This window comes from Lepidochelys kempii, chromosome 3, assembly GCF_965140265.1.
Source record: "Lepidochelys kempii isolate rLepKem1 chromosome 3, rLepKem1.hap2, whole genome shotgun sequence".
NCBI lineage: Eukaryota > Metazoa > Chordata > Testudines > Cheloniidae > Lepidochelys > Lepidochelys kempii.
Window position 1 is genome coordinate 75,215,766 of NC_133258.1, and position 16,524 is coordinate 75,232,289.

General features: G+C 42.5%; 1 protein-coding gene across 2 annotated transcripts in view; it reads right to left on the minus strand.

Annotated features, from left to right (window-relative positions):
- Window positions 1–657: 657 nt before the first annotated feature.
- Window positions 658–16,524, minus strand: part of COQ3 (coenzyme Q3, methyltransferase) — a 36,692-nt gene continuing 20,825 nt past the window's right edge. For both annotated transcript variants that reach the window (XM_073336830.1, XM_073336831.1), the window contains 5 exons: window positions 16,016–16,168; window positions 15,723–15,822; window positions 13,472–13,714; window positions 4,359–4,518; window positions 658–1,783 (listed from right to left, as the gene is read on the minus strand). In XM_073336830.1, the coding sequence (XP_073192931.1) occupies window positions 1,581–1,783; window positions 4,359–4,518; window positions 13,472–13,714; window positions 15,723–15,822; window positions 16,016–16,168 (859 nt within the window). In that variant the 3' untranslated portion in view covers window positions 658–1,580. The remainder of the gene's footprint in view (window positions 1,784–4,358; window positions 4,519–13,471; window positions 13,715–15,722; window positions 15,823–16,015; window positions 16,169–16,524) is intronic.

The window sequence follows — 16,524 nt, forward strand, 5'->3', positions numbered from 1 at the left end:
TCTTCAATCTAGGAGAAAAAGGCATGAGATCCCATTGTTGTAATATGAGACAGACAAATTTGACTACAAATAAGGTGAAAATTTGTATAATTATGACAATTAACCACTAGAACAACTTACCTGGGGCCATGGTGGATTCTCAATTACCTGAAGCCTTTAAATTGAGACTGGACATCTTTCTAAAAGCAATGCTATAGCTCAAAGAGAAATTATGGGCTGGATGCCAAAATTGATGGGTGTAGTTCTATGGCCTGTTATGCATATAGTCAGACTAGATGACCATACCAGTTGCTTCTGGCTTTAAAAAAAAAAATCTATTAATTACTGACAATTCCAAAAGTAGATTAATCAAAAGCCAAAAATAGATTAATCAAACTGGATTCTATATTTTTTGTGCATCAAATCATCTACTAAATTCCAATTACAAGGCCAGTTGCATTTGTGCAAGGCCAGAGAAGGCAAGGGAACTACACAAAGCAGAGAGGTTAATTTGAGCTGCTGAACCTTTTACAGGGGATGATGCACGACAAAGAGAGAACCCAGCTGACTTTCAGATCCCAGGCTGAGTTTGCAGGGCTGCAGTTAGGAAAACAAAACAACCCCATCTCTATGTGTAAACTGAGCACATCTGATAAAAATAAAATTGGAGACAGATGATCATGGACACATGCAACACCATTTTATTTAGAGACTCACATTTCAGAGCAGAATAGCTTTTTACCGAGAACACCTCCTATCAGCTCAGTGAAGTAGGTAAAGGATTGTGCCACTCACATAATTTAGATTCTATAACAGATTGTAAACCAACTGATGGCCTGATAACTGCTGCTTTATGCTAAAAAAGTGACTGTTTAAATTGTGACGATTTTACTTAAATATGAAGGACCTGATAACAGGTCCCATTTTTGGAGGGTGAGACAGGTTGACATTCAGAGACCAGATTCCCAAGTGTGGTGTTGCCATCGCTGAACCAGACTGCAGTACTAGTGTAACCAGCCATGGACGGCTCACACCAGTGGCACGGAGACAGAGCAGGAGCTCCTATGTCACTACCCGTCCCTTCTTTTCCCACAGTTGGAATATCCAGAACGGAAGGAGGAAAAGAGGGTTTTGGTGTTTTAACAATTAATTAAATACAGAAACAAGTTTCTGAACAGCGCACTTGGGTAGTTTAATTTAAAAACTGCTTAAATCCTTCTATTTACACAGTGTATTGCGTTTTTAAAAGTGACTCCACATTGAACTCAGCATCAATCCATTACTCTCTGGAGTCCTGTTGAAACTTGTGTTTTCTTGGTAGGACTGTAAAAGCCATCGTACACAAATACTGACAGAATAATGTGAAGGTTTGAAATTATTTTCTCATAAAAGAGCTCTCCAAAAACTTTCCCATCTTAATCCTACATGATTCCTGAGAGAATAAACAATTGTTCTCCCCCCAGACTACATTGAAACAGATTGGCAAAAACATCTTAACTGCCATTTATATGAACAGCAGACTTGTTGCAAACAAACAGTTTTATTACAACCATTTATGCAAATCTTCCTTCAACTCCTTGCTGCTTGCCTACTACCGTGTCTCAGACAGTTGTGCTGGCATTAGCTTCGGCTAGGTGCTCCTCCTTATCTGTCTCTGAAGGTGGCTCTCTTGAATTTGATTGTTCTTTTACCCTAGTTTTCATGGCATGCACCGCATAGTTAATGCTAGTGCTTTCAGTCCAACTCCAGGACCCTGACAAGGGGTTGTATGACATTCCATTCACTGTCTTGACTAAAAAGCCATCTGTAAAAGAAAGGGAAAAAAGATGGCGATCCTCAGACATTCTAAGTCAATAAAACATCAAGCTCTAAAAAAATAGCAAGTTCTAAATATGCATTCTTCCACCGAGCTTTAGAGCAACAACACTGAGTCATCAGAAGCATATTTATAGTTGCTCAAGTTTTGCAGATTCAGGTCATCCACTTCAAAACTGATAAACTGAATATACCTGTGACGGTGCCCCCCCATAAGGCTTTATGGAGATATGATTATGAATGTATATATGACATAACTGGAATATGTTTTATGCTACATGTGCCATGTAACATATCTCTGTAGAGGCTATGATCTACTGGATCTATTAATCCTACTTGTATGCATGTATCATTTTTGTATTTGAAGTTATGAACATTGTATACTTGTATACTTGTATACTGTATACTTGTTTGATTCTGAGTAGGTTTTAATGAAACAGTTGGTCAGCTTCCTGAGAAAAGACTATTCTCAGTAAGTGCCCAATCAAGAGCCCTTAAGCCAACAATGAACCTGGAGACGCCAATCCACATCTGGGCTTTCCCAGGAACGTGGCGTGGCCGGTAAGGAACTCAATCATGCTTGGACATGTGACCTGCCCAGGTGACTCCAAAACTCCATTTTGTAGCTGGACTTTGCACAGGAGAGAGGAGGGGGTCTCTACCCACAAGAGAAAGTCTATTTAAACCCCAGGGAGACCCCTCCATTTTGTCTTCAGCTGGCTAAAAAGAGAGCCTCTCCACCCCCAAAGACACCTGAAAGAAACTGGAACAAAGGACAGTAACTACAGGGGGTGTGAGTGATTGCTGGACGCAGACTAGAAGGAGATTAGTCTGTAAAAGAAAGCTTACTGGAACTGGTGACAGGTTTCAGAGTAGCAGCCGTGTTAATCTGTCTTCGCAAAAAGAAAAGGAGTACTTGTGGCACCTTAGAGACTAACAAATTTATTTGAGCATAAGCTTTCGTGAGCTACAGCTCACTGCATCCGATGAAGTGAGCTGTAGCTCACGAAAGCTTATGCTCAAATAAATTTGTTAGTCTCTAAGGTGCCACAAGTACTCCTTTTCTTTTTGGAACTGGTGAGGTTTTTATCTGTATTCAGTTTTATTACCGTACTAGACATAGACTTGCGTGTTTTATTTTATTTTGCTTGGTAATTCACTTTGTTCTGTCTGATACTACTTGGAACCACTTAAATCCTACTTTCTGTATTTAATAAAATCACTTTTTACTTATTAATTAACACAGAGTATGTATTAATACCGGGGGGTGGGGAGGGGGAGAAACAGCTGTGCATATCTCTCTATCAGTGTTATAGAGGGTGAACAATTTATGAGTTTACCCTAATATAAGCTTTATACAGGGTAAAACGGATTTATTTAGGGTTTGGACCCCATTGGGAGTTGGCATCTGAGTGTCAAGGACAGGAACACTTCTGGTAAGCTGCTTTCAGTTAAGCCTGCAGCTGTTAGGGGGCATGGTTCAGACCTGGGTCTGGGTTTGCAGCAGGCTAGCGAGTCTGGCTCAAACCAGGCAGGGTACTGAAGTCCTAAGCTGACAGGGCAGGAAAGCAGGAGCAGCAGTAGTCTTGGCACATCAGTTGGCAGTTCCCAAGGGGGGTTCTGTGAGCCAACCTGTCACAATATCTATGGAAGACACTGGAGATTTAGCTATGAATGAAAAAAATAAGGCAAGAAGAACATGGATCAAGGAAACGGTGTAAATAAAGAGAAATTTTATGCTCCCTTCTTAATATCCCTTAGGTTCATCATATGATGCTGCATCATCTCAGACTCAGCAGGACAAAAGATAAAAAATTGAGTTCAGGCACCAGCTTGTTTACAGCGAGTTACAGGAAAAGTGAGGTGCTTGCTGGTGGGTTTTTGTTTTATTTTTAACTTTCTGTAGAGAAGGAGCGTCTGAGGGAAAAACCCAACACCTCAGAAATCAGTCTTTTAGGAAAGCAATCAAACTGGGATCATTGGTGTGACTTAGTATTTTGATCCAGACACCATAATACACTCTTTCAAGTTTTATTGGAAAGTCTGTGGTCAGCTTTCAACTTCAGACAGTTTTTAAATGAAATGTTTTAATAAATATAAGGCTAATGAAAGATGAAGACGACAAAAGCCCTTGGTTTATACAGTGCAGCAGCAGTGCAACCTTTGGACACTAGCTCATCAAGTGTCTCAACCCTGACCTAGAGGACTCACCCTTAGAAACGAAACACTATTGTCTCCAAAAAGAGTCCAAGAATTTGCATCTTTTGATGCTTTGGCTATCAACAAGGAGGCTAGCTGTGACGGTGGTTTTGTTTAAGTGACCTCTGTACGCTTGGAGTTGAACTGAAATCATCAACTCTACATACTCATCTGAACAGCCAGTATGTGGTAATGACTTTTAGCTATGCTTGACCTACGCCAAATCTGAGCTGCTAACAGGAGCACAGAACTCTTCACTTCAAGGTTACCAATCATCCTAGCTATCTAGTCCCCAGACAGTTGCCATTATAATCAGTAACACCTGGATCTCTCTATTCACTCCCGTCATTCTATTTGACACTTACTTGAGTCGAGCAGACATTCTAGCTCTTCAGGTGAAATAAACTTCTCCCAGTCATGAGTACCTTCTGGTACAATGCCCATTATTTTCTCTGCAACTACAATCCCCAAGATATAGGACAACTGTGTTTTGTTGATTGTAGTAATGAATAACGAGCCTCCAGGCTAATAAAAATATTAAAACAATATTCAATTAGCAGTACATTTAACTAAACAAAAAGTGTGAGGACCTTTCACATGAAAAAGTACAAGACTAATCATTTTTGAATTTCAAGTACAGAATGTGTCCATTTAGAAGCCAGGAGCTGCAGGAATGAAAGCTACTTTCACTGATATATGGACATAAATGTTTTAAGACAACTGCAGGTGATAGAAAAATCAGGATGTGATTATTTTTTGTAAAGACTGAGTCTTTTCAGCATTTAACCAACAGTCAACATCATCAAGGTTTTGGACATTAAAAAAGAACAGCCATGCCCAGAAATGTCTATGCTAATCAAGGATAACACCTAATTAAATTATAAAACAATACATGCAAATGATGCCCGAGAAGAGAATGAATTACAAGTATAAGAATGTGTGTAGTAAACACAAGACAATATCCGGTCTTATTTATTAAACTTCAATTTAAATTAAACAAACATACACACCCTTCTCCATAGCAACTGCAAGCAGATTAGTTTGGGCTATTTTCATACCTAACTGTGGCTGCTGACCACACCACAAATCCATAGAGCAAAAACTGCCCAAGGATATTTCTCCTACAGCGAGTGGGATCAGTGGGGCACTTACTAATGGAAATGCTTGATTGCTCAGAGGGCAGCCAAAAACGGATAGTGCAGCCAATCAGCGCTCATTTTGGGGGGCTTTCTTTTGGGCCATCGTGAAGTGAGCTGCGTCGTGACTGGCTGACTTGCTATTTCAATTCATATATATTCCGCATTCTTGTAAAAATAAGCACATTAATAAACCTATATTGCATAGTTCATCCTCAAAGACCTTAAAATGGTTTACAGATTGTACAGAAAGATCACTTTACCCACTGACAAGCAGCAATTTGTGAAGCACAACACAGGTGCTGTTTAACAGCTGCAACAATGTTACACTACACAGCAGTTCTGGACAAGAAGTGAAGACTTAGTTTATCCCACTGAAACTATAGGCATTTGTCACGGTTCCTCCCCCACTCTGAACTCTAGGGTACAGATGTGGGGACCTGCATGAAAAACCTCCTAAGCTTATCTTTACCAGCTTAGGTCAAAACTTCCCCAAGGTACAAAATATTACTCCCGTTATCCTTGGACTGGCCGCTACCACCACCAAACTAATACTGGTTACTGGGGAAGAGCTGTTTGGACGCGTCCTTCCCCCCAAAATACTTCCCAAAACCTTGCACCCCACTTCCTGGACAAGGTTTGGTAAAAAGCCTCACCAATTTGCTTAGGTGACTACAGATCCAGACCCTTGGATCTTAAGAACAATGAACAAGCCTCCCAACACTTGCACCCCCCCTTTCCTGGGAAATGTTGGATAAAAAGCCTCACCAATTTGCATAGGTGACCACAGACCCAACCCTTGGATCTGAGAACAATGAAAAAGCATTCAGTGTTTTACAAGAAGACTTTTAATAAAAAATAGAAGTAAATAGAAATAAAGAAATCCCCCCTGTAAAATCAGGATGGTAGATATCTTACAGGGTAATTAGATTCAAAACCATAGAGAACCCCTCTAGGCAAAACCTTAAGTTACAAAAAAGATACACAGACAGAAATAGTTATTCTATTCAGCACAATTCTTTTCTCAGCCATTTAAAGAAATCATAATCTAACACATACCTAGCTAGATTACTTACTAAAAGTTCTAAGACTCCATTCCTGTTCTGTCCCTGGCCAAGACGACTACAGCCAGACACAGACCCTTTGTTTCTCTCCCTCCTCCCAGCTTTTGAAAGTATCTTGTCTCCTCATTGGTCATTTTGGTCAGGTGCCAGCGAGGTTACCTTTAGCTTCTTAACCCTTTACAGGTGAGAGGAGCTTTCCCCTGGCCAGGAGGGATTTCAAAGGGGTTTACCCTTCCCTTTATTTTTATGACACGCCCCCCAAATCTCAGCTAGGGTGAAACACTGGCTGGGATTTCTTCCTGGAGCTCTAGGAAAACAGAGTTAATAAGACACATGCATCTCTAAATATACTACCAAGTACATAAAGACTAACAATATTTTCCACATCTCAAGGACGATTTTAACCAGTTGATTCTGGGAAACTTTCACGGGAGAGTGCATCAGCCACTTTGTTAGAAGCTCCTGAGATGTGTTGGATGTCGAAATCAAAATCTTGGAGAGCTAAACTCCACCGAAGAAGTTTTTTGTTAGTTTCTTTGACGGTGTGAAGCCACTTTAGTGCAGCATGGTCGGTTTGCAGGTGGAAATGCCGTCCCCAAACATATGGGCGTAGCTTTTCCAGAGCGTAGACAATGGCATAACATTCTTTTTCAGTGACTGACCAGTTGCTTTCCCTCTCAGACAGTTTTTTGCTGAGAAACACTACAGGGTGGAATTCTTGATCAGGTCCTTTCTGCATTAAAACTGCTCCCACACCACGCTCGGATGCATCTGTGGTTACTAGGAACGGTTTGTCAAAGTCTGGGGCCCTTAGTACAGGGTCAGACATGAGTGTCGCTTTAAGCTTGTTAAAGGCCTTCTGACACTTTCCGGTCCACTGAACAGCATTTGGCTGTTTCTTTTTGGTTAGGTCTGTCAGTGGGGCAGCGATTTGGCTGTAGTGCGGTACAAATCGTCTGTAATAACCGGCCAAGCCTAAGAAGGATTGAACCTGATTCTTTGACTTTGGGACAGGCCACTTTTGGATAGCATTCACTTTCGCCTGTAGGGGGCTGATAGTTCCTTGACCCACCTGGTGTCCAAGGTAAGTCACTCTGTTTAGGCCTATTTGACACTTCTTAGCCTTAACAGTTAGTCCTGCCTCCCTTATGCGCTCAAGGACTTTTTGTAGATGTTCCAGGTGGTCTGCCCAGGAATCCGAAAATATGGCCACATCGTCAAGGTAGGCGACTGCATATTCTCCTAATCCCGCTAGGAGACCATCTACAAGTCTTTGGAAAGTGGCGGGTGCATTTCGCAGCCCGAAAGGGAGTACATTAAATTCATACAGCCCGAGATGTGTGATGAAGGCTGACCTTTCCTTGGCAGATTCATCTAGCGGTACCTGCCAGTACCCCTTGGTTAAGTCCAAGGTAGAGATGAACTGGGCCCGTCCCAGTTTCTCTAATAGTTCATCAGTGCGTGGCATTGGATAGTTGTCTGGGCGAGTTACAGCATTTAGCTTACGGTAGTCCACGCAAAAACGTATTTCCCCATCTGGTTTGGGAACTAGAACCACTGGAGATGCCCATGCACTTTCAGAGGGGCGGATTACACCCATCTGTAACATATCCTGGATCTCCCGTTCTATAGCAGTTTTAGCTTGAGGAGACACCCGGTAAGGGTGGACCCTAATTGGGTGAGCATTACCTGTGTCAATGGAGTGGTATGCCCGTTCAGTCAGTCCTGGGGTGGCTGAGAACGTTGGCGCGTAGCTAGTGCACAGCTCCTGGATCTGCTGTCGCTGCATACGCCCAAGGGTCATGGAGAGGTTCACCTCTTCCACACCACCAGCACATTTCCCTTCGTAATAAACACCTTCAGGCCACTCAGCGTCGTCTCCTCCCTGGGCTGTAAACTGACAAACCTTTAATTCTCTGGAATAAAAGGGCTTTAGAGAATTAATATGGTACACCTTAGGCTTTCGGTTGGAGGTGGGGAATGCTATGAGATAATTAACAGCTCCCAGGCGCTCCTGGACCGTGAATGGCCCTTCCCACGATGCTTCCATTTTATGGGCCTGGAGCGCCTTTAAGACCATGACCTGGTCTCCTACTTTGAAGGAACGCTCTCTGGCATGTTTATCATACCAGGCTTTTTGCTCTTTTTGAGCATCCTGTAAGTTTTCTCTAGCAAGGGCTAAAGAGGTTCGGAGGGTGTTTTGTAGGTTGGTTACAAAGTCCAGAATGTTAGTTCCTGGAGAAGGTGTAAATCCCTCCCATTGCTGCTTCACCAACTGCAATGGCCCCTTAACCTCACGGCCATATACAAGTTCAAATGGGGAAAACCCTAAACTGGGATGTGGTACAGCTCTGTAGGCAAAGAGCAACTGCTGCAATACTAGGTCCCAATCATTGGAGTGCTCATTTACGAATTTACGTATCATGGCCCCCAAAGTTCCATTAAACTTCTCCACCATGCCATTTGTTTGATGATGGTAAGGAGTGGCAACCAAGTGATTTACCCCATGAGCTTCCCAAAGGTTTTTCATAGTTCCTGCCAGGAAATAAGTCCCTGCATCTGTGAGGATGTCGGAGGGCCAACCTACCCTGGCAAAAATGTCTGCTAGTGCCTGGCACACACTTTTAGCCCTGGTGTTGCTTAGAGCTACTGCTTCCAGCCATCGGGTGGCAAAATCCATGAAAGTCAGCATGTACTGCTTTCCTCTGGGTGTCTTTTTCGGAAAAGGACCCAGAATATCCACAGCTACTCGCTGAAATGGAACTTCAATGATGGGGAGTGGCTGGAGAGGAGCTTTGACCTGGTCTTGGGGTTTTCCCACTCTTTGGCACACCTCACAAGACTGGACATAGGTAGAAACATCCTTGCCCATTCCCTCCCAGTGGAATGACCCCCCCAAACGGTCTTTGGTCCTGTTCACCCCAGCATGGCCACTAGGGTGATCATGGGCTAAGCTCAAGAGCTTGGCCCGGTATTTAGTTGGAACTACCAACTGTCTCTGAGGATGCCAGTCTTCCTGGTGTCCCCCAGAAAGAGTTTCCTTGTATAAAAGTCCTCTTTCTACCACAAACCTGGATCGATTAGAAGAGCTGAGAGGCGGCGGGTTGCTCCGTGCCGCCGTCCACGCTCTCTGGAGGCTTTCATCTGCTTCCTGTTCGGTCTGGAACTGTTCCCTTGATGCTGGAGACATCAGTTCCTCATTGGATTGGGGACATAGGCTTGGTCCCTCTGGAAGCGATATAGGGGATGGAGCTGTTTCTGTTGACTGTGAACCGCTCTCCGCTGGTGCACTATGTTGGGATTCAGGCTCCGGCTGAGTCTCTTGTGTAGGGTTATCGGCTGCTGCCAGTTCAGGTTCGGTGGGGCCCTCTGGTGTTGAGGTTGCAAGTACTGGATTCAGTGCTGGCACGGGGTCTGGTGTTGGTTGTTTGGCTGGTTCCGGTTCTGGGACTGGTTCCGTCTGGGTCTCTGGGACTGGATCCACTACTGCTGTTGCAGACATTGGCCTGGGGTCCGGGTCCATCACCTCTGACCGGGCCCTGATAGAAGTTTCCGGAACAGAGCTAGGCCCCACGGCTTGTTTAGCCTGGCTGCGGGTGACCGTTCCCACCCTCTTGGCCTGCTTCACGTGATTGGCCAAGTCTTCCCCCAACAGCATGGGGATGGGATAATCATCATAGACTGCAAAAGTCCACATTCCTGACCAGCCCTTGTACTGGACAGGCAACTTGGCTGTAGGCAAATTGAAAGAGTTGGACTTGAAGGGTTGAATCGTCACTTGGATCTCTGGGTTGATTAAATTGGGGTCCACTAAGGAAGCATGGATAGCTGACACTTGTGCTCCGGTGTCCCTCCACGCGGTGACCTTCTTCCCGCCCACACTCACAGTTTCCCTCCGCTCCACGGGTATCTGGGAGGTATCTGGGCCTGTGGACCTCTGGTGTGATTCCGGTGCAATGAACTGTAATCTGTTGGGGTTCTTGGGGCAGTTGGCCTTTACATGCCCCAGCTCGTTACATTTAAAACATCGTCCAGCTGACGGGTCACCAGGGCGAGGTGGGTTGCTGGAGAACGGGGTGGTGGGACGATAAGGGGTCTGGAGGGTTCTTTGGGAGGTAGGTGGGGCTTTGGGTGGCCCCCGGTAATAGGGTGTGGTCTGGGGTGGTCCCTTCTGGTCTCCGCTCCAACTGCGACCAGTTTTCTTCTTCTCTGCCACCTCCACCCATCTGGCTCCAATCTCTCCTGCCTCGATTACAGTTTTGGGTTTCCCATCTAGGATGTATCTTTCTATTTCCTCAGGAACACCCTCTAAGAATTGTTCCATTTGCATTAGGAAGGGCAAATTTACTGGAGATTCAACACTTGCTCCTGATATCCAGGCATCCCAATGTTTCACAATGTGGTAGGCATGTCGGGTAAATGACATGTCTGGTTTCCACCTTAGGGCTCGGAACCTCCGACGAGACTGCTCGGGTGTTATCCCCATTCTGACTCTCGCCTTGGATTTAAACAGTTCATACTTGTTCATATGTTCTTTAGGCATTTCAGCTGCCACCTCAGCTAAGGGTCCACTGAGCTGCGGCCTCAGCTCTACCATGTATTGGTCAGTAGAGATGTTGTACCCAAGGCAGGCCCTTTCGAAGTTTTCTAAGAAGGCCTCAGTATCATCACCTGCCTTGTAGGTGGGGAACTTTCTGGGATGGGAAGTGGTACCTGGAGAAGGATTGCTAGGGTTTGTTGGTATATTCTGCTGGGCCTTTATCCTCTCCATCTCCTCCACATGCTTCCTTGCCTCCATTTCCCTCTTGTGGGCAGCCTCCTGTACCTCCTTCTCCAGCCGCATGAGTTCTATCTGTCTTTCATGTTCCCTTTGTTTTTCCTCAGCCTGAAATTTGGCTAATTCCAGCTGTAGTCGAGCCGAGGATTTGGCCATTCTAACCTCTCTGTTTTTAACTAACTTTACACCCGAGGTTTAGAAATAAACAAACAAAACTTGGCTGTAAAATTTTGCTGTGCTGGAATAGAATACCTATTCTCTGATAGTGATTGTCAGCCTACAGAAAAAGACAATTCCCTTGTCTCTGCTCTGGGCCCAAATTACAGCAAAAAACCTCCAACTACTTGGAAACCTGCTTACCCAGCCCAAAGAAAAAAAAAAATTTCTTTTCAAACCTGTGCTCCTTGTAAAACAAAAAAAATATCAAAATCCTAAAAAAAACCCTGCCACTTTTGTCTCCAGGCAAATGGGTAGAGCACACACCCCCTATTTACTTTTAGGAAGAAAAGAAAAAAAAACTTCTGGGTTGGAAGACTGTGAATTTCCCTGCAGGAGTTAAGTACCCTGCCTCCAGGCAAAGAAAACCTGCAATTCACAAGATAATCCCCTTTTGTCTCTGCTTGGCCACAAAGCAGAGAGAAACCAAGCTGCTTTCAGTTTCAAAGCTGCTTCCTGGACTTCCTAAAAATTCCTTTTTAAAATCTGTATTTCTAGTTCAAAAAATCTCAACTGGATCTCAAAATGATTTCAGGTTAATCCCACCACTGTGCCACCATGTCACGGTTCCTCCCCCACTCTGAACTCTAGGGTACAGATGTGGGGACCTGCATGAAAAACCTCCTAAGCTTATCTTTACCAGCTTAGGTCAAAACTTCCCCAAGGTACAAAATATTACTCCCGTTATCCTTGGACTGGCCGCTACCACCACCAAACTAATACTGGTTACTGGGGAAGAGCTGTTTGGACGCGTCCTTCCCCCCAAAATACTTCCCAAAACCTTGCACCCCACTTCCTGGACAAGGTTTGGTAAAAAGCCTCACCAATTTGCTTAGGTGACTACAGATCCAGACCCTTGGATCTTAAGAACAATGAACAAGCCTCCCAACACTTGCACCCCCCTTTCCTGGGAAATGTTGGATAAAAAGCCTCACCAATTTGCATAGGTGACCACAGACCCAACCCTTGGATCTGAGAACAATGAAAAAGCATTCAGTGTTTTACAAGAAGACTTTTAATAAAAAATAGAAGTAAATAGAAATAAAGAAATCCCCCCTGTAAAATCAGGATGGTAGATATCTTACAGGGTAATTAGATTCAAAACCATAGAGAACCCCTCTAGGCAAAACCTTAAGTTACAAAAAAGATACACAGACAGAAATAGTTATTCTATTCAGCACAATTCTTTTCTCAGCCATTTAAAGAAATCATAATCTAACACATACCTAGCTAGATTACTTACTAAAAGTTCTAAGACTCCATTCCTGTTCTGTCCCTGGCCAAGACGACTACAGCCAGACACAGACCCTTTGTTTCTCTCCCTCCTCCCAGCTTTTGAAAGTATCTTGTCTCCTCATTGGTCATTTTGGTCAGGTGCCAGCGAGGTTACCTTTAGCTTCTTAACCCTTTACAGGTGAGAGGAGCTTTCCCCTGGCCAGGAGGGATTTCAAAGGGGTTTACCCTTCCCTTTATTTTTATGACAGCATTATTTAGGTAGGTAGGTAGACTGTAATTCCCCATGCTGGAATTTGGCCATAACACTAAGTCACCAGCAAATCTTCATAATGTACAGCAGCATAAATTGCAAAATATGAGATACCATTACACAATTAATATACTTCTAGATAAAATTTTGTTTAATTGAGTCTCTGTATGTCCTAACGTAAACACTTTCAAAGAACAAAAGTAATATTAGTGGTTCTATGCACTGGTAGAAAAAGAATGATAGGGGCATGAGAAATTAGACAGAAGGGAGCGATGGTTCCTATTCAGATAAACTATGTTCCCTGCGTGAGTAGTTTGACAAGGCGGTGAAGTAAAGAAGAGTCTCAGACTACACACTGGGCCTACCGTCATCCTCTACTAACCAGAAACAAGAATACTAGAAAAAATAAAATAAATCCTAAGCACATCTAAATGTAAACATGGCACTCTTTAAAGCAATCCAGGAATACATCTGACTTTTAATGCTGAGTTGGAATAAGATGCCATGAGACAGAAGTTTAACTGCAGACAGAACTTCAGTGCATAGTTAAATCATATTTGTAGACACCATCAACATAGCTATTAGATCTTCCTCCACCATTGGAAAATCAGGCTGTAAGAACTTTTCATTAGGTTTTGACCTTGTACAACCTAATGGGAGTCATGGTACTACTGCAATATTAAGTGATGATGTCACAGAGGCCTTTGGGATCTACATGTGTTCTGATTAACTTTTTAAATAAAAACTTCATTAAAGAAGGAAGGAACAAACATTTCCTACAATTAAAGCAAACACTTACTTTTAACACTTGATAGCAGTACTTGATAAATGTTTCTAGGTCAGCCACATGCTCCACTACTTCAGAAGCAACCATTACATCAAAGGTTTCTGTAGCCTCTTCTGCAATATCCTCCAGTGAACACGGTTTGTACTGTATTCTCTTGGCTAGGACTGGATCAAATGACTTGTGCTGTTCTGCTGTTCTAATGTTGTCCTCCAGAGGATCAATTCCAGTAACTGAAGCTCCCAGTCTACCTAGAGGCTAATGATACATACAGTGTTGTTTATTCGCTGCATTAAAACAATCAGCGTAAGCATAAGGCTCTGTGTAAACTAACAGAATCTAATGTCAAAGTCACAAAAAAATCTTGCAGTAATCATCATTAGAACAGTGAGACAAACAAGAGTGGCCTTTGATCTGCAGCATTTTTAAAAGTTTATTAGACAGAGAAAGCACAAAACACATTTCAGATTTTCTATTCTTTTAAAAACTAATATTGTCAAATAGAAGATAGTGATTCTTTTACATCTGTATTTTAAATAATTGTTCTTTGTCCACTTTGCCACAAGTGCAGATTTTCTCCACTGCAACTATCACAGAGACACCATTTTTCTCCCCTAGGTTTTTGAACCTACACGTATGGTCACTCCTTACTGAAATGGTGAATCCACGTGTCTTTTTAATGGTTACTCTACAAATGATTATCTATGATACCTGCTCAATGCTGAAAGCTGAATACTCAGATGTTTACTCGGAAAGTACCAGTCTTGACTGTCACTGAAATATTTTAAGTACGTTCTTTCTCAGAGGTTGATGTCTCTTTTGAAACTGGAATACTTTGTGCTACACAACCAATAACTTTATGTTATTGGAACTCTAAATTCTCTAGTTATTAAGCTTGTGAAAGTTACAAACTCCACTGGCTTTACCAGCAGAGTGAGAGAGCTACTCGTCCATAGTCATTCAGTGTGTGGAGCTTGTAAGTACTTTGAACCAGCCAGTGAGAACTTAACTAGATGGACACATATGCACAGTATATCCACCCTTAAGCACACACCTGCAAAATTTTCTAATGCTCATGTACAATTTTCAAGCAGTCATAATTCTATAAAACAGAAACCATTTGTTTTATTTTTCAAAAATCAAGCAAAGGTACTAATCATCAATGAGAATTAAGACTATACCAAGTTTCCACTTCAGTAGTTTTTGCTCTAGCTGGCTCATGTATTTGGAGGGTAGGAGGTGAGGGAAGGAGGAATTGTTTTATAACAGGGTAAAGATACACATTTTTCACTCTCTCGCAGTTAAAAAGGATTTACGTCTAGCTACCAGAAATCGGGGGGAAGAGAGAGACCCACCTTTGTGCAGAGAGCCAGGGTGAGCGTCTGTGCTACACCTCTGAACTTAAAAGCTTCAAAAGATCTTGGGCTGCTCTGGGGGCTAGAGAGGTCCCCAGCGTAACTTAGACAGTTCTGGGGGCCAGTCTAAATTAGAGCAGCCCTATGAGACACAGCGCTGACCAGAATCTGTGTGTTACACTCCCACCCTCAACCAGGGGTGCTGGAACAATTTTTATACTGGGGGTGCTGAGACTCATTGAACCAAACTGTAAACCTTGTATATACGGCTGCCCCCTGCACCACAGGAATCCTCCTTATGCCAGATACAGGGCTTTTAGGGCCCCTTTGTACAGCCCCAGTACTATTAGGTGGTGTCAAGAGGCAAGGTCAGAGATGAGAACTTTGCCCAATATGGAAAATTTAAGCCCAGAAGTTTCAAAAGTGTCAGGCATGTGAAAATAGGTTATAATGGAAAACATGTTACTTCATTAACAAGAGTGGTCATGATAAAAAGTGATCTTTTACTAACCTCTCCCCACCACCCAATACAAATAAAAGTTATTTTCCAATGACTTTCCAAAGGAATACTAGAAAGGACTGATGATATTTTGCTATTTGTGACAATATTTGAATAATCTGTTTGTTGGTTAACCATAAAGTTTTAGCACCTCTTCCTTTCGTTTCTCTTTTCTTGAAGAACCTCAGTTGATTATAACAAAACATTGCGTGTACTTTTTTTAACCCAAATACTAAATGTGGTTTGCAGAATTTACTGCACTCCAAAACATGCATTTATCAATGTACCAATACGGCAGAAAAGGGCCTGGGGCTACTCCTCCTCATCTGAGATTTAGTAGTTAAACAAACACCTTTCAAAGTCTTTATATGCGCCTTAGCTAGAGAGGCAGGAACAACAAACTGTTTCTTACTTCACTTAACAATCCACCACCACAGCCAACATCTAGAATCTTTACACTGGACAGAGGGCTTCCCAACTGATGATCACTACTCATGTTCAATAGAGTATCTCTGAAATAAAGTGAACATAAATAAGCACAAAGATACAAAATGGTTTAAATGAAATGTTTCTTTAAAATTTGTGTTAAGTAACTATAATTGTTCAACAAGTTATGTCTCATTTTCCTGTCTAATTATTTTACACTGTTTTTAGATGGATGCTTAGAAATAGCATTACGCAGCAAAAGTAATTCCAAAACTGTACCTAATAAATGGCACTCTAATATCATTCAGAGAATGCAAGATGGAATATTCTCCTTGTTCATCCCACCATCTATGTGCCAAAAGCTGGAATTTTTTCATCTCTTTTGAATCCACTGTCGTGTGTGAAGTACTGTATAGCCTCTTCATAGCAGACCTAAACAATGAAAGCCAAACATCATGTCATAAACATGAATACCTGGCACCAAAACATGTGACTGAAACAAAAAGTTGGGTTAAGAGGAGGGAAAAATATTTCCTTCAAGGTGGGAGGAGGAACAAAGCCAGAGAAAGCACTTTTAATTCAATTTATCTCGCTGCCTAGAATCTAAAATCTCTCCTTTTAACTTAGTTAAGATCATTTAACGTCACACTGAATTACTGATAACTCTGAGCATAAAACAGATTATTTAATGTACATCATGTAGGGGATTTTTTAAACTTAGTAGTATGTATTTATGTACAGTAACAATAAAAAGGAAGAGCAAAAATTATCTGAAAAAATCAATTCTG